Raw genomic sequence first — 18748 nt, forward strand, 5'->3', positions numbered from 1 at the left:
AAATATGCTATGATGCAAATGATGCAGACACGACTGGTTGGCTGTGTCTCTCAGAACACAGGATCAAAGCTTCGGCTTGAACTCGGAACCACAAATTCATCTGAAACCCAAAGTCATCTGAGACCCCAAACTTCTGGACCAATAGTCACCAACAGGATCACAAGTCACCAACAAGTCACCAACAAGTCACCAACTATACCTGTAATAATGATCATTCCCTCCCCACTCACGGGTGTCGTCTAGGCCAGGGTAAGGTCGAGAGAAACGCAGCATAAATAACCTTTCGCAGAACATCATCATATACACACCCGAAGTATGTAACGATAATGTCCCACCAGGGTCTGAACTGCTCGTGATATCAATTTTCCGCTAAGTGGCGCAATACCACCCGCTTCCCATGAATCACTCTATTCCTAAGTATCCTAGATTTCACTCATGGCCTGGGTATTGGGCCTTTTACCTCATGTAACTCCCATCCCAACAGAGAGAAACAGACAACCAGCCAGGTGAACAGATGAATATGAATGCAAACATTAATGCAAACAATAAATGCAAACAGTAAATGCAAATATATACAAATGAATGCAATAGATAACAGCAAAAGCAACCAAACCCTATCCTAGAGAGCGCTAGGAGAGACTCGCTTAGGGAAGATGGACCAGCAAGAGGTCAACTTCTCTATATCCCCAGTGGAGTCGCCAGCTGTCGCATCACGCGAAAAACCGGCGGGAAAAGAAGAAACAACAGAGCCGCCACCGTGCGTTATTTATCCCAAAAGAGGGAAAGGAAACGCTCAGAGTAAACCTAGGAAAGAACATGGTCTCGCGACCAAAGAGAATGGGATCGGGAGTCGGTTATGCGAAGGGAAGGTATTAGCACCCCTACGCATCCGTAGTACTCTACGGGATCCACGCACAATAGAAAGGAAAATGGTTGCTATAACACTGCTCAAACTCACACACACTGGCTGAAAAGAGACAAAAGAAACTGACTGAAACTGACTCGGCAGGATATCGCTTCCTGGGCCTACTTAGTCTATCAGGCATAGACATCAGAGTCGAAGTAGTTCGGACTGGGGAAACGACACATGCTCGCTAGGATATCGCATCCTATGCATACGTATCTTCTCGGACGAGAGAAGAATCAGAGCATTCGTAGCTCGGCTGACACGCACACAAACAAACACAGGCAAAGGCAAACGTGGAGCCTGAATGCCAATCACTGGACTTACATCAGCATCCGAACCAAAACACGCTCAAAAAGGCAAACATGGAGCCTGAACGCCAATCACTGGACTTACATCAGCATCCGAACCAAACACACGCACACTGGAACCTAACTGCCACTCGATGGACTTACATCAGCTTCCAAGCACACAACAAGACAAAACAAAGACACGGGCGCCCGGAGAGATCTGCTCATCTCCTGCCTACGTACCTCATCTGGTATGAGGATCAGGGCGACGTAGTTCCCCTACGGAGGGATAAAGGACTAGCCTAACCAGATAACAGAGGGAGACACAACTAGGGAGACTACGACTCGAGCCTAGATGTTATCATGCAAAATCATCCCTAAGTTAAGGTTTCTAGCTAACTCGCACAGGAAGCAAGCCTATCCTAAACATGACTTGCACAGGAAGCAAGCCACACCTACACTTAACTTGCACAGGAAGCAAGCCAAGCAAAACCTAACTTGCATAGGAAGCAAGTCTAAACTAACCCTAACTTGCACAGGAAGCAAGTCAAACAAACATACAAGCACAGATAGCACACACTATACACAAGCAAGTGGCTCAAACAAGGGTTAGGTTTTAGTCGAGGGGTCATATCAACCTCAACAAACAAACCTCTGGAACTGGGTAGATGTGCTCTTAACCTTGCCATTGAGGGGCTAAGGTGAAGCAGGTGAAAGGTGAGTGAAGATAAGACTTCACAGCTCTTATCCCTGGCCTGGGAGAGCTTAAGACAAGAATGTGTGGGTTCAGAAAGTGGGAACCCTTCTACACATTTAAAACTGACTCAACTGTACAATTGCACAAGATCTTGGGTTTGTATCTGCAATGCATCAACACAGTGGTGTGAGCAAAGCAGATGACACACAAAATAGCAGGGGATAGATTGCATATCCCTTGGGTTCTGCCAATTGCCTCTTCACTTAGGAGGTCTTTGACTCTATGCAAGGACAAAGTTAAACATCCACAAACATTGCCTCTTAAGGAGGACTTCAGACAGTTGCCTGGCCCAGTAACAGGCCAGGTCTTCCAAACTACATGAAGATAGAAAGGTATACCTCAATGCAAATTGCTTATCAAGCAAAGCAAAGCAAAAGTTCACAAGGAACTAAAAGCAACTAAAGTACCTGAAATCAGTCAAGCACAGTTAGTATACCAGTCAAAATTAAATCAGAATGAAACAAAGGTTAACAGTCAACACAAGCAGATAAGTGTGCAATGCACAAGGTTCAAGGCATGTGAGCCAAGCAACCTACAAAACAAACAAGTTAGACAAAGATGTTCAAGCAAACTCATATCAAAAGAATTGGCCTCATTGGTCATTTGTTGGTCAACCTGAAAACACAAGCTCAAAAGTGAGTAACAGGACCACTAGGGCAAGCCTAGGGTCAAAAGAGAATGAAAAAGTCAAAACAGCAAAGGGCAAGCATCCAAAATCATGTTCAAACAATTAAGAAACACAACCAATTGGGTTCACATTCAAATCAATCATCATCATCATTTCATGAACAAATTAGGTCAAGGTATAGCAAACAGAAGCTCATAGAAGTCAACAGCAAGACTTAACTCAAAAGCAATCTCAAACATTTCCAAAAATCATCAAATAAATCGTGACCAATCACAACCCACAGCATGGTAAGCATGTCAAATTTCATCTCATTTGGACAAGAGGAAGGCAGTCAATGAAAATCAGAAAGTCAAAGCAATTTTGAACATGCTCAAAGAAGTCAACCAAACATGCATCAACTTAGAAAAATCATAAATCAGGGATGGTGTATGATAAATGAATGGGACTAAAACCATGGCAAAGATGAGGATGTCTAGTTATCTCATGTAAAATTTCATGTCCATCTAATAAAGTATGGGAATTTCACAAATGAAATGGGAACATGTGTCACAAAAAGTCAACATATGACTAAACAGGGGAGAAAATCTCAAACAATTAGGAAATGCCACAAATAAATCCAAGAAAATTCACATGTGAACTAGACATACAAGAGTAGGTTCATGCAAAAAATCAGATCAATTGGAGGTCAAGAAGCATGGTAATGAAAATCATGAAGTTGGACATCAATGGTGTGACACAAATTGTCACACCCTAATTCAAAAAATCATAACTCACAAACCAGCAATGATAAATTCACAAACTCTACACCAAAATCACCATGAGTGTGTCTAGTTTAAGCACAAAATATTTGGGGGCCATTGGATAAAGTATCATCATTTCACAAATGTTTTGGCAAAGTGTACAAAATTTGGTCACATTCTACAAACCCTAATGCCATTTAAAAACCATCCATCAAAAAATTCTGGAAAAAATATGATTAAAAACTAGAGATTGTGATGAACATTCCACAAAAAACCCCATGAAGATTGGATTTGAAATGAGTGAAATGTGATTTTTCAAAGTTGAGTAACCAAAGTGAAATAAAATATGAAATTAAAATGAATTAATTGGATTTACTAATGAACCGGATGGCAATCTTGTAATTTTGGATTTCATTAATCAAAACGACGCCGTTTAGGCGCGGCCAGGGAAATGTTCCTATTGGCTGGCATGGGGAACAGTAAGATGCACATGCGTGATACAGATTTTCTGGAAAAATATTAGGGTTTGGCCATGAACAGTGAACACTCATCCCTTCCAATCAGCTCGAAAAATTTTATGCCCAGAATTTGAAATCAAAAAGGGCATTCGAATCAACACTCCATGCTCATCAATATTACAGCAACAAAAATCATAGAATCATGCTCACGAGAGAGATCAAAGCTCAAACACATTCATACATGACACTTTAAGGCAACATAACTTCCTTAATATGCGACCATTTTCGATGAGGTAAAGCTTAAAACAATCAGCATTGCAAGACCTTCATAACGCATAACATGGTTTTGGAAAATGAGAGATTCGAAAAACCATACCAGATTTGAAGAACAGAGTTGGGTTGTGGTCGTTTGGTTGCAAAGAGGCGAAACAGATCCCCTTGTGGTCTGTATGTATGAATGGTCAAGTGTGGAGTGCTCATACGCCTTGCTTCTAGCTTCCAACAAGTTCTGCCATGGATGATGCTTGAAAAAGACAGTCCATGAATCTTGATTACAGTTGGTTTAGGATGATGGAAATGTGCTCATAATGAAGAGAGATGGTGAAGCAAGTAAGGCAAGGCTTGGTCTCTTTGAGGATTTTGGCAGATTTTTGAAAATGCACAAAATGAGGTTTGAGAGAATGAAATGAAATCTGAGTGTTTGGTGCTGCTACTAGGGTTTCATTCAGCAGAACAAATGATGTACATCTGCTGTTTTTTGTGGTACTGAATCCAAGTCCATGGAAATATGGGATAGAGTTGGTAAAAGTGTACTTTTCTTCCAATTTTCAAGCAACTAGGTGATGGCTATGTGTACTGCATAAAAATGGGCTTGCAACAAGTCATAAATGCATTTTCAGAACATGTTTGATTGGTAGAATTGGTTAGAAATGATTATTTTGAAAAGCCAAAATTCAACTCACTTGAAATTAATTAAGGCAAGTTCAAAAAGGCCATTTTGCATGGTGAAGTTTTGGTACATGAAAATTACATTTTTGGAAAGAGGGGATCAAATGTGACTTGTAGGAAAAAACCCCACCCAAATTGGCCAAATGGTTTGAGAGATATGGCCTTTTGAAGTTCAAGAATTTCTGAAAACGATTCGATCATAACTTGCCAACCATACATGGGAATTGAGAGTTCTTGGACTTTTTGGAAATGGGAGAACAAGATCTTCAACTTTCATGTTGGGCAAAAATTCATTTAAAGCTTGTATCATGATGTAAGTTTGAGGATCAAGACTTTCCATTTTTGGCAGGTTTCAGTTACAGGTCCAGTTTCCATTTTTGGAAATTTCTGATCTGGCTTCAAATTCTTCCATGATGGTGTTTGACATGATACATGAGGCCTATTGGGACATGAATAAGCTCTCTCAAACCAAATCCCATCATCAAATCACTGATTAAATGGACAGTTGACCAACAGTTGCCTTTTAGGGTTTCTGACTGATTGTGCATTGACTGATGACTTCTGAACATCCAATCCTTGACCTAAACACTTCAAATGGATCCCCAAGTCATGTGAACATGTTGGACCAACCCTAGGGCCTTGGCTCAATGGAATTTGTACTTGCTTGCTTGACTGACTGATCTCCTGACCAGTTTGACCTAATTTCTTGATTGGCTTGCACTTGAGGCAACTGGGACAATACAATGCTATGCAGTGGACCATGTTATGCTATGACCTAATATGAAAATGTATGTACAATGATAGGTGCAAATTTGAGGTGCTACACTTATCAACACCCAAGTTCATTTGATATTAGGGATACACAAGAACGGATCAACCATGAATCAAGGGTTTATGCAAGTCACGAGCATGGAGTCTCGGTTAAGAACCACCCAAAGGGAGTGTACTATGGTTAAACCTGACGATCATGTTCTATAAGAGGTTCCCATAGTCATCATCTCATATTTCAGATATTATCGGATAAATGACTACTCATATTCCAAAAATATTCTCAAGAGAGACTCTTATGAATGTAGTATCGCGTAACAATCGTATCAAATCTTACACTTGAACGACCTTCGCACTACGTCCTAAAAATAGGCCAAGATGGGCTTGGTAAAATAAGGTCATTGGCTTCTAAGGCATATATTGGAAAGAGTAATGCCTAACCACGACTACACGTGTGACATTATTGATCCCAACATAACCTCCACCAAGTGAATGGGCTTGCAAGTCAACTTGCTAAGGAATAACTCCACACAAGTCAACAAGACTATGCCATTCTCCTATCATAAGTGCACTCGAGTTCGGGTATAAAACTCATCTCACAAAAGACCACCAAGCACACAAGCAATTGATATATCAAGCAATTCATACATTACAAACAATACAGTAATACCAAATTTGCACAAAAATATGTCACAAAATATATAAACATACAATACAACAAAGGTAAAAAGTAGGCAAAACCCACTAGGCAAATCTCCCCAGCAGAGTCGCCATTTTTCTGTAGTGGGGTATTCGTTACCTTTAGGTTTATCGACTAAATCAAAAGTAAATCATACAATTAGAGTCGCCACCACACTTCTATTTATCCAAAGGAAAGGTTAGAAAGCGAACAAAAACCGAGAAGTTTTATCAAATCAAAAACTAATAAAAATGTCAGAGATCTGGGTAAGGGGGTTGGTTATGCAATGGGAAGGTTTTAAGCACCCAAAACATCCTTAGTACTCTAAGGGAGCCCTTTTTACAAATGTTGTATGGTAGGTGGGTATTTGTGAAAATGTTTGTGCAAACATGATTGGGGAGATGAGAGAAGAATATACAAGTTATTTACAATTTTGTGTTTGAATGGATAAACCCATTGCCTACGTACCATCTTAAAAAGGTAGGATCAAAACCTCGTAGTTCGGGGTAAAAATCTCAAAAGAAGTTGGTGAACTGATTGGTCAAAAGCCTTAAAGGTCTTTTGTTATCAAAGGGAGAAAACTCAACCTAAAACCACAAATCCACCATGTGAGGAGAGCTTCAATATGCTAGTGAGGGGTTAACCCTATAATAAGCATGGAAGACTTATAGTCCATCACTAAGGATACAGGTGAGTATTATATCATCCACTAAGATAACTCAAACGTAATAGCTAATGTTTATGAAAAGCTTTGGCAGGAAGTGGCCATTGGAACCACAAAAACAATTGAGTGAGTTGTATTTACAAATGAAAAGTATTCACAAAATAAGCTCAAAGTTTACTTAGGATTCAATTCAAAATAAGTGTTATGAAAAGGGTTTGAAAAATCAAAAGCATAGTGCTTAGGTTTTTAAATTTTGAAAAACAAGGTCAAATGTTTGCACAAAAGTTTGGCTTGGGTTAGAGTGGAGAGAAGAAGAGAAGGGCTAGGTCCTAAACATGCAAAGATGAAGGAAGATAAATAAAACCACATTGGAGTTCCCTTCTTGAGATCATAGTGATGATCCAAGTTGCTCCTTCCTTTGGATATAATAAGAAATAAGTAAATAACTTAAGCAATCAAGCAAATAATCAATCGAGCTCCTAGGAATCTTCCAATTGGCCTTTGTATCTCTCATTTTGGAGGCTCATGACAATGGTTCTTCTTCTTGGCTCAAGTTTAGGATCCCTAGCACAAGGACACACAAATCAAAAAGTTCAACAATGCAATTGAAAGAATGGACAAGAGTGAGTTTAGAATTAGGGGGCCCTTCAATGTCTTCTTCAAGATTAAGCATTCTAAAGGCATGAGGCCTAGTTGCTCTTTGACTCCATTTTTGCATAGGTAAGGTCCAAAAGTCTAAGTCCTTTTCTCCATTTGCATTGGGTTCACACAATCAAAACAAAACAAGCACAATAGTATATACACAATTATGTGCTCAAGTGAGCAAAAGGCAAATTGCATTAACACAAACATGAGCTCAAGTGAGCAAAGGGAAAAGACAATGAATAATGAGCAAGAAATTAAATTGCATAAATGTAAATTGCAAGAATTAAAGACTTGAATTAAAGTTAGTCATTAGTAGTTAGTGTTAGTGTGTCATAAGGCAATTTAGCGTTATGTTAAGCAATTGTAAGAGGACTAATGTAGTAGTCACACCTATCTGAGGTTGGTCAATAAAGCTATAGGCAACAAACACAAGTTATAGACCATGACTAGTAAGCCAAGCTCCTACAACTTGCCATGCCAAAAGAAAAGAAGAATGATCTTGTATGGATTTAGGGTTTTTGCTTGACCAAGAAGCAACCTATCTCTAATGCAAAGTCATTCAATTGATCTTTGATCAAGATGAATTAGATTTGAATCAAAGAAGGTTAAGCCCCTCATATGTCAAGGCTAACCACCAATCATTAACTCATTGATCAAAAAGAAAAAAGAAGAAGAAGAAGAAGAAATGGAAATGTACATAAATGGAATTCAAATGAAACAACCAACACACATTGATCAAACATGAAATGAATCAACATCAATCAATGGTAAACAGAAGCAAAATGAAGCTTAGAAGTCAAGAAACAAATAAATAATTTTTGGTATATTTTGGAATTAAAATAATACTTGAATTAAAATAAACAATTAAAGGTCAAACTTCAAATCCATTTCAAATCAACTTGAAAAAAGTACAAATGGATCATCCTAAGTTCAACAAGGTCAAACAAGGTTTGACAACAAATTTCAGCATTTTTAGAAACCAGAAACTAATTTTAAACAATTAAAAATGAATGAAAAATAACATAATTGAACTAAAATCTCAAATAAATCTCAAATCAATTAAGAAATTGATGAGAATATTTTTCATAGATTCATCATCATTCAAAGATGTTAAGAAAATATTTTTGGCATTTTTGAATATTCGAAACTATTTAAAATGAATTAAAAATAACCAGAAAAGAGAAAACTCACAAAAAATATTAAATGAACTCATAAAAAATACTAAAAATCATTTTCAGAAACTAAAATTAAAAAGGGAAATAATGCAATTAGTCCTATATTTTTTGGATTTAAAATGAAGAAGATGTGAATTTTTGAAATAAAATGAAATAAAAGAAAATAAAATGAAATTCAGAAATTAAGAAAAAGCCTGGTGCGTTTAATCTGATTTCATTAAATGAGGTGGCACATCCTAAGGTTCTCAGGTGCGCGCTCTTGATGGACCATAGTCAAAGGAGAAACACGCAGCATTATTAAAAGTCATAACATTGGATGGCGTAGATTAGATCGGAGCAACAAGATCCAAAGGCTGAAACTCATCCACGTGGGGACGGTGGTGGAAACCACCGTCTTATCCGGTGAACATCACAGTTTTCGATGGAATTTGTAGGTTTTGAAAAGTTAACTAAAATGCACGATCCTCATGTCATTGGAAAGCTGGAGTGATGTACATCACCCCTGTGCCATTGGTTTCTACTCTAGACTCTCATGGAAGGAGAAATCCGAGCTAGAAATTGATGGTGTTCAAACTGAACTTGATCAATTCATGAAATTAAATACAAAAATCAATTGTCTCTCACATGAGGACTTTAGAGGAACCAAGAAACACAAGAAATGAGCAAGATCCAGGGAGATTCGAATGGAAAAAGTTTGAACAACAACCTTTGAAGTGCATCTCTATGAGGCACGAACTCTTCCAATTCTTTGTTGCAGTGTGTTCTTGAGATGGCAAAGTAGCTAGGCTTAGGAATTAGAGTTCAATAATCAACCAAGGAAGTTGAAAATTGAACTGAAAAATTGAAGAAGAAATGCAAAATTCCTTTGAGTGAAAGGTGGGATTTCAATTTTGCAGAGTGTTAGGCGCCTTAAGGTTGGAAATGAATGAAGTTAAGCACATGTATTTATAGCACAAGGTGATGCAAATCATTGAAAATTCGTGTGCATGTGGAATGAGGGCCTCCATGCATGGGCCTGTACAGAAGCATGGGAGGCCCAAATGCAATTGATTTAGCATGTTGAAGTCACATAGATCAGGTTTGGACGTGTACATGGCATTGCAATGGAGTGTGCACTATGTTTTAACATGTTATGCATAAATGCACATAAATCTTCTCCTCTTCGAAAATGCACTTTGCCAAATTGAAACATATCCATATGGGTAATGGTTCGAAAGGTCTTGACATGAGGAACAATTGTTATATTGAACAAAAATCCATTTGGGATTGGGAAATTTATGAATACAGGCCATGAAGTTCAATGTGCAAAACATGTGTATGTGAATTTTGCCAAAATGGACCAACTTCAAGCCCTTTTGTTTCAATGATGCAAGCCTCAAATGACAAAACATTCATAATAAATGTTGTATATAGTTTCAAGACAATCAATTTGGACTTAAATTTTGCATCATTTGGATTTTGGATGAGAACGTTATGGGCATTTTAAGTTGGACTTTTTCACATTTCAATGACTTTGGTCCAAAGTGACCTATAATGTTTTGTATTATCACATGTGTTTCTTTTAGGATTATGAAATTTTGTCCGACATAACAATTTAAGTAGACATATTAAAATTTCCAATTAATTTTATCCCACATCAAAATCACGAAAAATTAGTGAGTTATGTTCTTGGGAAGTTGACCCAAAATTAGGGTTTCAGTCAAAATGACCTATAATGTTTTGAAATGAATGATGACCTTCCATGCTTCAAATAAAATTTTGATGAACATGAAAGTTGTTCATATTGTTTTTAATAACATTTGTTATCCTGGGGTCATCTTCATTTGACAAACACATCAAAAGTTAGGTCTCAGTGGATTTCAAAATAGTTAGATGAATTGACTGATCAACTTCTCAAGTCCAAACATCAAATTTTGATGAATTGATGATTGAGGACACTCAAATAAGCTCAAATATGCATGAAATGACAAATGAAAGAACTTCCCTTGATTGTATTTGATCATGGGTTGAGGTTGCTTCATGAGCAAGGCACAGTTGGTGCATAGTTGAATTAGGGTTTCCTTGGGAAACAATCCTCAAGCCCTTTGGTTTATTTTGATCAAATTGACAAATTGAGATACTTGGGAGGCATATATAATGATTGAGAGCTTTGGGAACCATTTTCATGTTTGTTTTCAACTTCATCTGGCCACATCAATGAGTATAGGAGCCTCCTAAGAGCCTAGGGTCACATGATTGCTCAAGCTACAAAATAAAAGATGTTAGTGACATATTTTTGTGCTTTTGGTTAGTAGACAAAATAAGAAAAGCAATAATATACAATTCAAGCATGCTTGATGGTCTCAAACCAACTCACTCAAGTCCCAACCCAAGGGTTAAGGGGCCAAGGTGCTATGATCCTTGAGGCAAATGCAATGTGCAATGTTATGATGCCATGAGGGATCTTAGGGTCAAAATTGGGGTCTTACAAAAATAAATAGAAGATTCCAAATCATAATCAAAACAATGAATAAACGGCTAAGAAAAATACACAAAATCCCAACTATTACTCATGAAGGGATTTCAAAATTGGAGGCAAAAAGGTTTGAAAAATGATAAAGATAAATAAATTGGAAATGAAAATTAAAAATAAAATGAAATAAAAATATTAATAAATGCAAAAATGATTTTAAAAATTATGAAAAAAATATATGAGATGGAAAATATTTTTAGAGACTTTGTGTAAATTTTTTGGATCAAATTGAGTTAAAAATGAGTGAGAACATAATTGGAAAAGAAATGAAATAAAATAAAAGGAAAATAAAATTAAATAAGGCGCCAATGGTCAGAAAGTTAAAAAAAATGTGTTGCCGCAATGTGATTGGCTGAGATTCGAATTTGGCACCATAGCTCTCGCATCATCAACTTCAATTCAACCTTCAGCTCGATTTTGTAGATTTATGAACTCATGTTTTTTAGGAACATACGAGCATGAAGTTAGCTTCGTAACACATTATCATTCATATCTCCCTGCATCTGAGCTATTGATTGGCTATGAGCAGGGAGAATTTTGCTCAAGAACACAAAAAACCCTAAGTGTTCAAAGTAAAATTAAATGACTAATACAAAAGAAAATGAAAGATAATAGATGGCTTTTGATTAGTGAAACAATATGAAGAGACTTGAAACTTGTTTGATCAAGGATTTAACTCGTAGCTACCTTTCCAATTGAAGCTTCGAAGGTCAACAATGGCAGAAATGGGAAGCACGATGCAAGAGGTTCCAAGTTAAAGTGATGATGCAGTTAGCTTCAGATGATGCCAACATGCAAACAACTTAAATGGTTCCCATAGAGTACCATGTACGTGAGGGATGCTAATACCTTCTCCTTGCATAATCGACTTCTGAACCCATATTTGGTTGCGAGACCAATCCTTATCCTTTTCTTTTTCTTTTAGAGGGTTTTATCGACTATTTTATCTCTTCTCTCTTTTATAAGGAAATTAAATAAAATTCGATGGCGAGTCTTCTATAGTGCTTTTCTTTTTTAGAAAACAATATTTGATATTAAAATATTAAATGTGAGAGCAAAATTAAATTGTGTACCTTATTTGAAAAAAATAAATATATTCCTAAACCAACTAAGAAAAACAAGCTTATAAATATGAAATCAAAATTATAACAAATTTTTAGAAAAACAAATGTCTAATGTATGTTACTTTTAAAATAAATAAATTTGTTTAATATAAGATACTTGATTTGTAGCATTATAATGGCTACACACTATGGATTTAAAAAATAATCGTGTTGTACCTTTGTTACGATCACGTAAAGGTTTTTGCGATTTTGATTAGTCCGGCGAAATTTGTAGTATGAGGTATAACATCCTAAGAGGTTGTATTAGGAATAAAAAAAATATAATTTTATATCTATCAAGATAACTAAATTTTCTTAAATTTATTGATATCACACACACACACACACACACACACACATATATATATATATATATATATATATATATATATATATATATATATATATATTATATATATGATTATATGTTTTTTATTCATTTAAGATGTAGGCACATGAACAAGATAATAGTTGGGCTTGTGATTCTTATGTTTTGAAAAATATGTTTGACATTGTCCAAACGGGTAGGTTTCAAGGATTAAATGAGATAATAACAAAAGATGTAGGCACTTCATGTTTTAATATGTTTTCATTTAATTTATTTTATTGTTTAGATTTGTAGATATATGCTTATCCATCATCATTTGACAAATATGTTATTAATAATATCCGATAACTTTGGGTTCAATTCTTTTTGCAAATAGTCGAAGAACAACATCAACTTAAAGAGAAAGAAACAAGGAGTTACATAAAAGATGATGTTTTATAAGAAATTATATTGACTTATTAATAAACATTGTTTTTTAATATAATTTTCTTTTTAATTTGAATTTACACGCTTTGGTTTAATTTATTAGATTAAAACTAAAATTTGTGAATTTAATTTTATTCAGTTAATGTTGTGTTATTTTTTTCATCCATTTTAAAGAATAACATTTGTTGATGGTTCATTTAAAATCAAATCACACTCGATGTCATTTATAATACTAACTTTAATAAATAACATGTGTAATTCATATGTCATACAAACATTAATAGAAAAGTTTATATGTCAAATTTAAGAGAAAAAAAGGAGAGGTGAAAGGTTGATTTCTAAAGTCGAAAAAGATTTGAAAATTGCAACCATTAGAAATAATCATGGTGGAGATTTCAAAACAAACCTTTAGAAAAAAAGTGAAAAAATAACATTTACCATGATTTATCCTCTTATCATACTCTACAACAAAAATAGACTTGTATAAATATAAAATAAACATTTTCTATAGATGGAAAGAATCGGGATCAATGAGAAACATGAAGCTTAATACATATGTAAAAAAGTTATAAATATTTCGAATATCATTTATATAAGACCTTTATTGAATAGGAGTTCTTATGAATTATAGAAATATAAAAACCAACATTTTATATTTTCATTAATTTGAATGTACCTGTTATATGTTAACCTTAAGGAACACCGTAATAAGTTTGGTTTAAAATGACAAAAGTGCATATTGTGGGGAGACTCTAAACACCAAAGAGCATACAAAGTTTAAAACAAAGATTCCTTAATTTTTGAAGAATAATTTAATATGTTATGTTTAATGATAAAGTGCTTAACAATAATACATTAAAGCAAGTTGAAACATTTTCAAAAATCTAGATATTAGAAAGCCAAATACATAATCCTCGGAAGAAAATACATATGGCAATAATGCCTATGGTGAAGAAGACTTTTTGACAAGAAGTTTTTGGTGAGCCACAAAATGTCAATGGATTTATTCCCATTAATCAATGAAAGTACAAGTCATTTCATCCAAAAGATCGAAATTTATAAAACAAGAAAAATACAATGAAAACCACATCATCATTCAAATTGATTATTCCATATAGAACCATCACCCATATATGAAGCTTTAAGTAATGATTATTCGATAGCTTCCATGCAAGAATATCTTAATCAATTATACTTGGGATCTTCTTTTTTTCCTAAAACAAAATAACAATATTGGAACTAATTTAGATTTTAGAAACAAATTCAATTAACTAAGTGAAGTGGTTTGAATGAAAAACCAGACCGGTATTTCAAGTCAATCGACCCAAACCGGACCAAATATAGATAAATTGGTCAAATTCATATTTTTCTCCATAATATTTTGAGATCTAAACTATTGGGTTGAGTTACCATTTGAGTCAATCGACCCATTGATGTAATTCAATCCATCTCCACGCAAAAAATTTATTAAGTAAAATCACAAAAAGATATCCACTAATAAAAACATACACCTTTGTGAAAGTGTGTTCTGCAAATTGTAACTACTTTTCAAATTTGAGGAATAAACAAAAGAAAAGTAGGTATGAAGCAAAATAGAAATTCAAATGTAAATAGTGTATCATAAAATTTAATGTAACAATATATTACTAATATTGTAAGATTTTAACTAGTATATAGAAGAAATATGTTGTCAATGACATTGATGAAATTTGTATTCCAATTCTAGTTAAGAAAATTGCAGAGTTCTATTATAAGATATACATATTTAGTTATTCATTTAAATTAAATTCAACTCTTGTAAGATATACTTATTTAGTTATTCATTAAATTATATTGGAATTTTAAATTTAGCTTGTTGTAATCGGGAATAATATCAGCAGTATCATTTGCCTTAATAAATTTTTTTGTTTAATAAAATAAGTTATCATGTAAAACGTTTTACAGAGAGGTACACTAGACAACTTTAGAAATCAAGTAAACTCAAAATCAGATCAATAGATTACAAGTGATTCTTCAATAATTGTCAAATTCAATCACTCTGACTTCAAATTAACATTTTTGGAAATAAAATTCAAATAAAATTCAATGAAATTGAATAAATGCAACAATCTAAATATGGAAATTTCAAAATAAATAAATCAAAATTAGATAAAGTTTAAAAGCCAAATGCAATAATATACTGAAGTCAATAATTACTCTATAATTAAAATAAAAAATTGAAGTAAAAGAGAAAAGAAAACTATAAAAATCAAATCCTAATTCATCAACATCGACGCTCAAATAAACACGAAGAAGATGAAAAATAAGCTCTAGGGTTTTGATTTAGGGCTTGAGGTTAGAGATAGTTCAGAAATTCGAAGAGTGAATGTGAAAGAGAGGGCGCAAGATCCATGAGACACGAAGAGAGGATGATAATTGGATAGTGAGGAGGACGATGGGCTTAATCAATTTGTTATTAGTTGTCAAAAAATATAATTAGTTTGTGTAATTTAAGTTAATTAATTGATTTTTAAATTGAGATTAGCCATGAAAATAATTGGTAGCAAAAATACGGTAGCTAATCCTTTATTTTTCTTGTTGTGGATGAGACTAGTTCAGGTAGATCAAAAGATATGGATAGGTATAATAGAACCACTTTGACTCAATGCCTCAAGACTAGATATTATATCGGTAAGAAAATATTTTGATATCTAAAAGGAAATGATAACTTTGATTTGTTATGAAAGAAACCAATTTGACTATAAGTTAATAGATTATTTTTTTAATGTTGACTATGTTTTTGATAATGTTTATATGCATTTATGAGTCTACTATGTTTCTAATTCTTTTCAATTTATATATAAATACAACACTCTCGTTCACACACGACTGAACGACTCACTTATCTCATATTTTCAATAAAAACAACATAACTCTCTTTTTGCTTTCCTTCAACATATTCAAACATATTTTCTTTAAGCTTCTTAATCTTCATCTTAAAAAGTTCCTTGCAACTTCTGTCTCTCAATTTATTTAATGGTTGAATTTAATAAAGTTATTGTTTATAATGAGTTATTAAATAGAGTAACTATGAATTATTCTCCGAGTCCGTGTATTGTCGCCTAATTATTAAATTTATGGATTAAATTTTTTTATAAATTATTTTAGTCAAATAATCAATTTGTGATAAATCTATGATTTTCTCTTATAAATATTATTGGTAAAGTGGAAATTATTTGGTCTTATCGGCATTAAGACTCTTACTTAAATTTAGAAGGTCAGTATTTTACCACTAATTTAAATTCCTATTGGTAAACTGAAACCTCACATGCATTAAAAGTAATTGAAATAAGTTTATAAAAACATAATAGTTCTGGTTTTAAAAGTTATTTTTTGTACGAATAACTTAGATAAACGGGTGTATTAAAAAAACTCAAGTTTAAAACAAAAGAGAGATAAGATTAATAATAAGTTTGTAAAGTGTTGGATGTAAGCGGGTGATATTAAAAGATGTTATTATGTTATAGTAGTTATAACTAACTAATATAATTAAATTTTATCTAATAACTTCATGCTTCAACAACATTATATTTGATTATTTAGTGAAGGATTTGTTGAAAAATAATTCAATTAATAATTTTTAAAATTTTAAAATTATTTCTTTCAATATCAGAATCAATTGATATCGTGTAGAATATAGATTTTTTATGTTTGAGAAGGTGCATATATAATTTATGCTAATCGATCCGTCAAATAGATATACATGTGTCCCATAGCTCCGGTGAGAAATCCACTTTTATATCTTGTTTCTACTGTCAGAGTTTCTCCATCTTTTATCTTGATTGAACCTGGTTTGGGATAACTTCCTGACATTCCCACAACATAACCTTTCTCATTACCTGGTTCCTTTCCATCTCCATATGTTGGTTTCGAAGTATACAAAATTCTTCCATCCTAAATTAATAAAAATGCTATAATATTTAGAAGTGATTTAAGATGATTTAGAGTATATAAATTACAATAATATAAAGGGAATAAAATGTATCACTTAAGAAACATGTCAACTACTCATAGTTTATTAAAACTTGAATACGTAACCATAAAGATTACATTGAAATAAGAAAGCGGTAGTATTATATATGGAGAACATTACCTGTCCATATAATGTTGCATTAATGACACCTGTATGCATATGAGAAGTGCCATATATAAGATAACCACCTTTTTCAATTGGAATGTTTGCTTTCTCAATATGAGGATGAGAGTGTTTTTTACCATTATTTGGTGGAATTGTAAACTCTGACTGTAATATAATTGAATAAAAATAGTTAATACTAATATATAACTTTTTTACTTAATAGAAATTAAACAAAATATTTACAAATTGTTTTTTTATTGATGTAAGAGTATTTTTTTCTTTTTTATTGTCATTTCTTAAAAAAATATTAAACATATAATTAAATATTACAAATGGAAATTTGTCGAAAATATGAAAGAAAAAAAATAATTATTTACCTGGCAATCGTGAATTATTTGGGAACCATTTTTTCTAACTCGATCGGTTGAATCAAGTATATAAAATCTAACAGGAATTTGTTGTTGGCTCCAATCAACCCATGTTATTTTGTATCTTAGGGCAAGTTTTCTTGTAGGTGCTTCAAAATCCTTTTTTAATTTGCATTGTAAATTATCTTGGCAACAAAAAATTCCTCCTTTATAATTTGAGCTCAACGGTTTTCCATCAATGCCAAGTGTGACATTATAAAAATTCTTTGGCAAATTAAAACGGTTACACCTACATTCTGTGCAATGTTTTCTATGTTTTGTGCCACGTGTGTCAATAACCATGAGATTGAGGAGCCACTTTTCTTCATATCCAATTGGAACATACGAAGGGTTTCCTTGTTCTACAGCATAAGGATCTGGTATATTTGATTTTGTTCCTCGTGATTCACCTCCCAAACCCCAATAAGCAGGAAGAATGTAACTATTACATGTTCCTTCATTTCTAATATAAATAGCACCTTCTAATGGATTCTTAGGAACTATTTTTAACATATTCCAATCTTTCGCATGGTATTTAATCGCAAACCAATGATGTAGGTATGCTTCATATAATGGGACAGAATTCCCTTCTTCATCAACTAATTCAGCATCAAAGCTCTTTATTCCAACATGGCCCTTTGGAAACTCAACATCAAAAAAAGTTTTAGCCGCAACTTTTCCGGGACCTATTTCAAACATTTCAGAAATAAAAGTAGCTGATTTTATATTTTTATTTTCAAATTCACCCTCGGTATAAATTGCACATGATGAGGTGAATAAAAACGCCAACACTAATGATAAAGATATCACCCGTTGACATATAAACCTCATAGTAAAGATATTTTATTTGCTAGGGTGATCAAGTTTTGTGCATATGAATGTTGATTTTGCTTCTTTTATAATATACAAATTATGAATAATATGGTTAATCTAACATGACTTGGTGCCAGTTGATCAATATTAAAATTGAATTCTTGTCTGTATTAAGTTTGAGACTTTTTAAATTTGTATTAAGTAGATTTTGAACAATTATATAACTATTTATAGATAATATAGTATAATATATGTTATCTTGCAAGGTTATTAGTTGTTCAAGAAAATGTATACAAATATATGACATTGTACATACCTATTTTTGTATTAATAGCATCATCACACCTATTTTCAGATTAAAAAAAAATATCACACCTTTATAAAAC

General features: G+C 33.4%; 1 protein-coding gene across 1 annotated transcript; it reads right to left on the bottom strand.

Annotated features, from left to right (window-relative positions):
* Positions 1-16736: 16736 nt before the first annotated feature.
* On the bottom strand, positions 16737-18380 carry LOC127130256 (uncharacterized). The gene is made up of 3 exons (XM_051059300.1): positions 17520-18380; positions 17158-17307; positions 16737-16958 (listed from the first exon to the last, which is right to left on the bottom strand). Exons 1-3 carry the CDS (start codon positions 18378-18380, stop codon positions 16737-16739), a joined length of 1233 nt encoding a protein of 410 aa, XP_050915257.1.
* Between the last annotated feature and the right edge of the window lie 368 nt (positions 18381-18748).

Source organism: Lathyrus oleraceus, chromosome 3, assembly GCF_024323335.1.
Source record: "Lathyrus oleraceus cultivar Zhongwan6 chromosome 3, CAAS_Psat_ZW6_1.0, whole genome shotgun sequence".
NCBI lineage: Eukaryota > Viridiplantae > Streptophyta > Magnoliopsida > Fabales > Fabaceae > Lathyrus > Lathyrus oleraceus.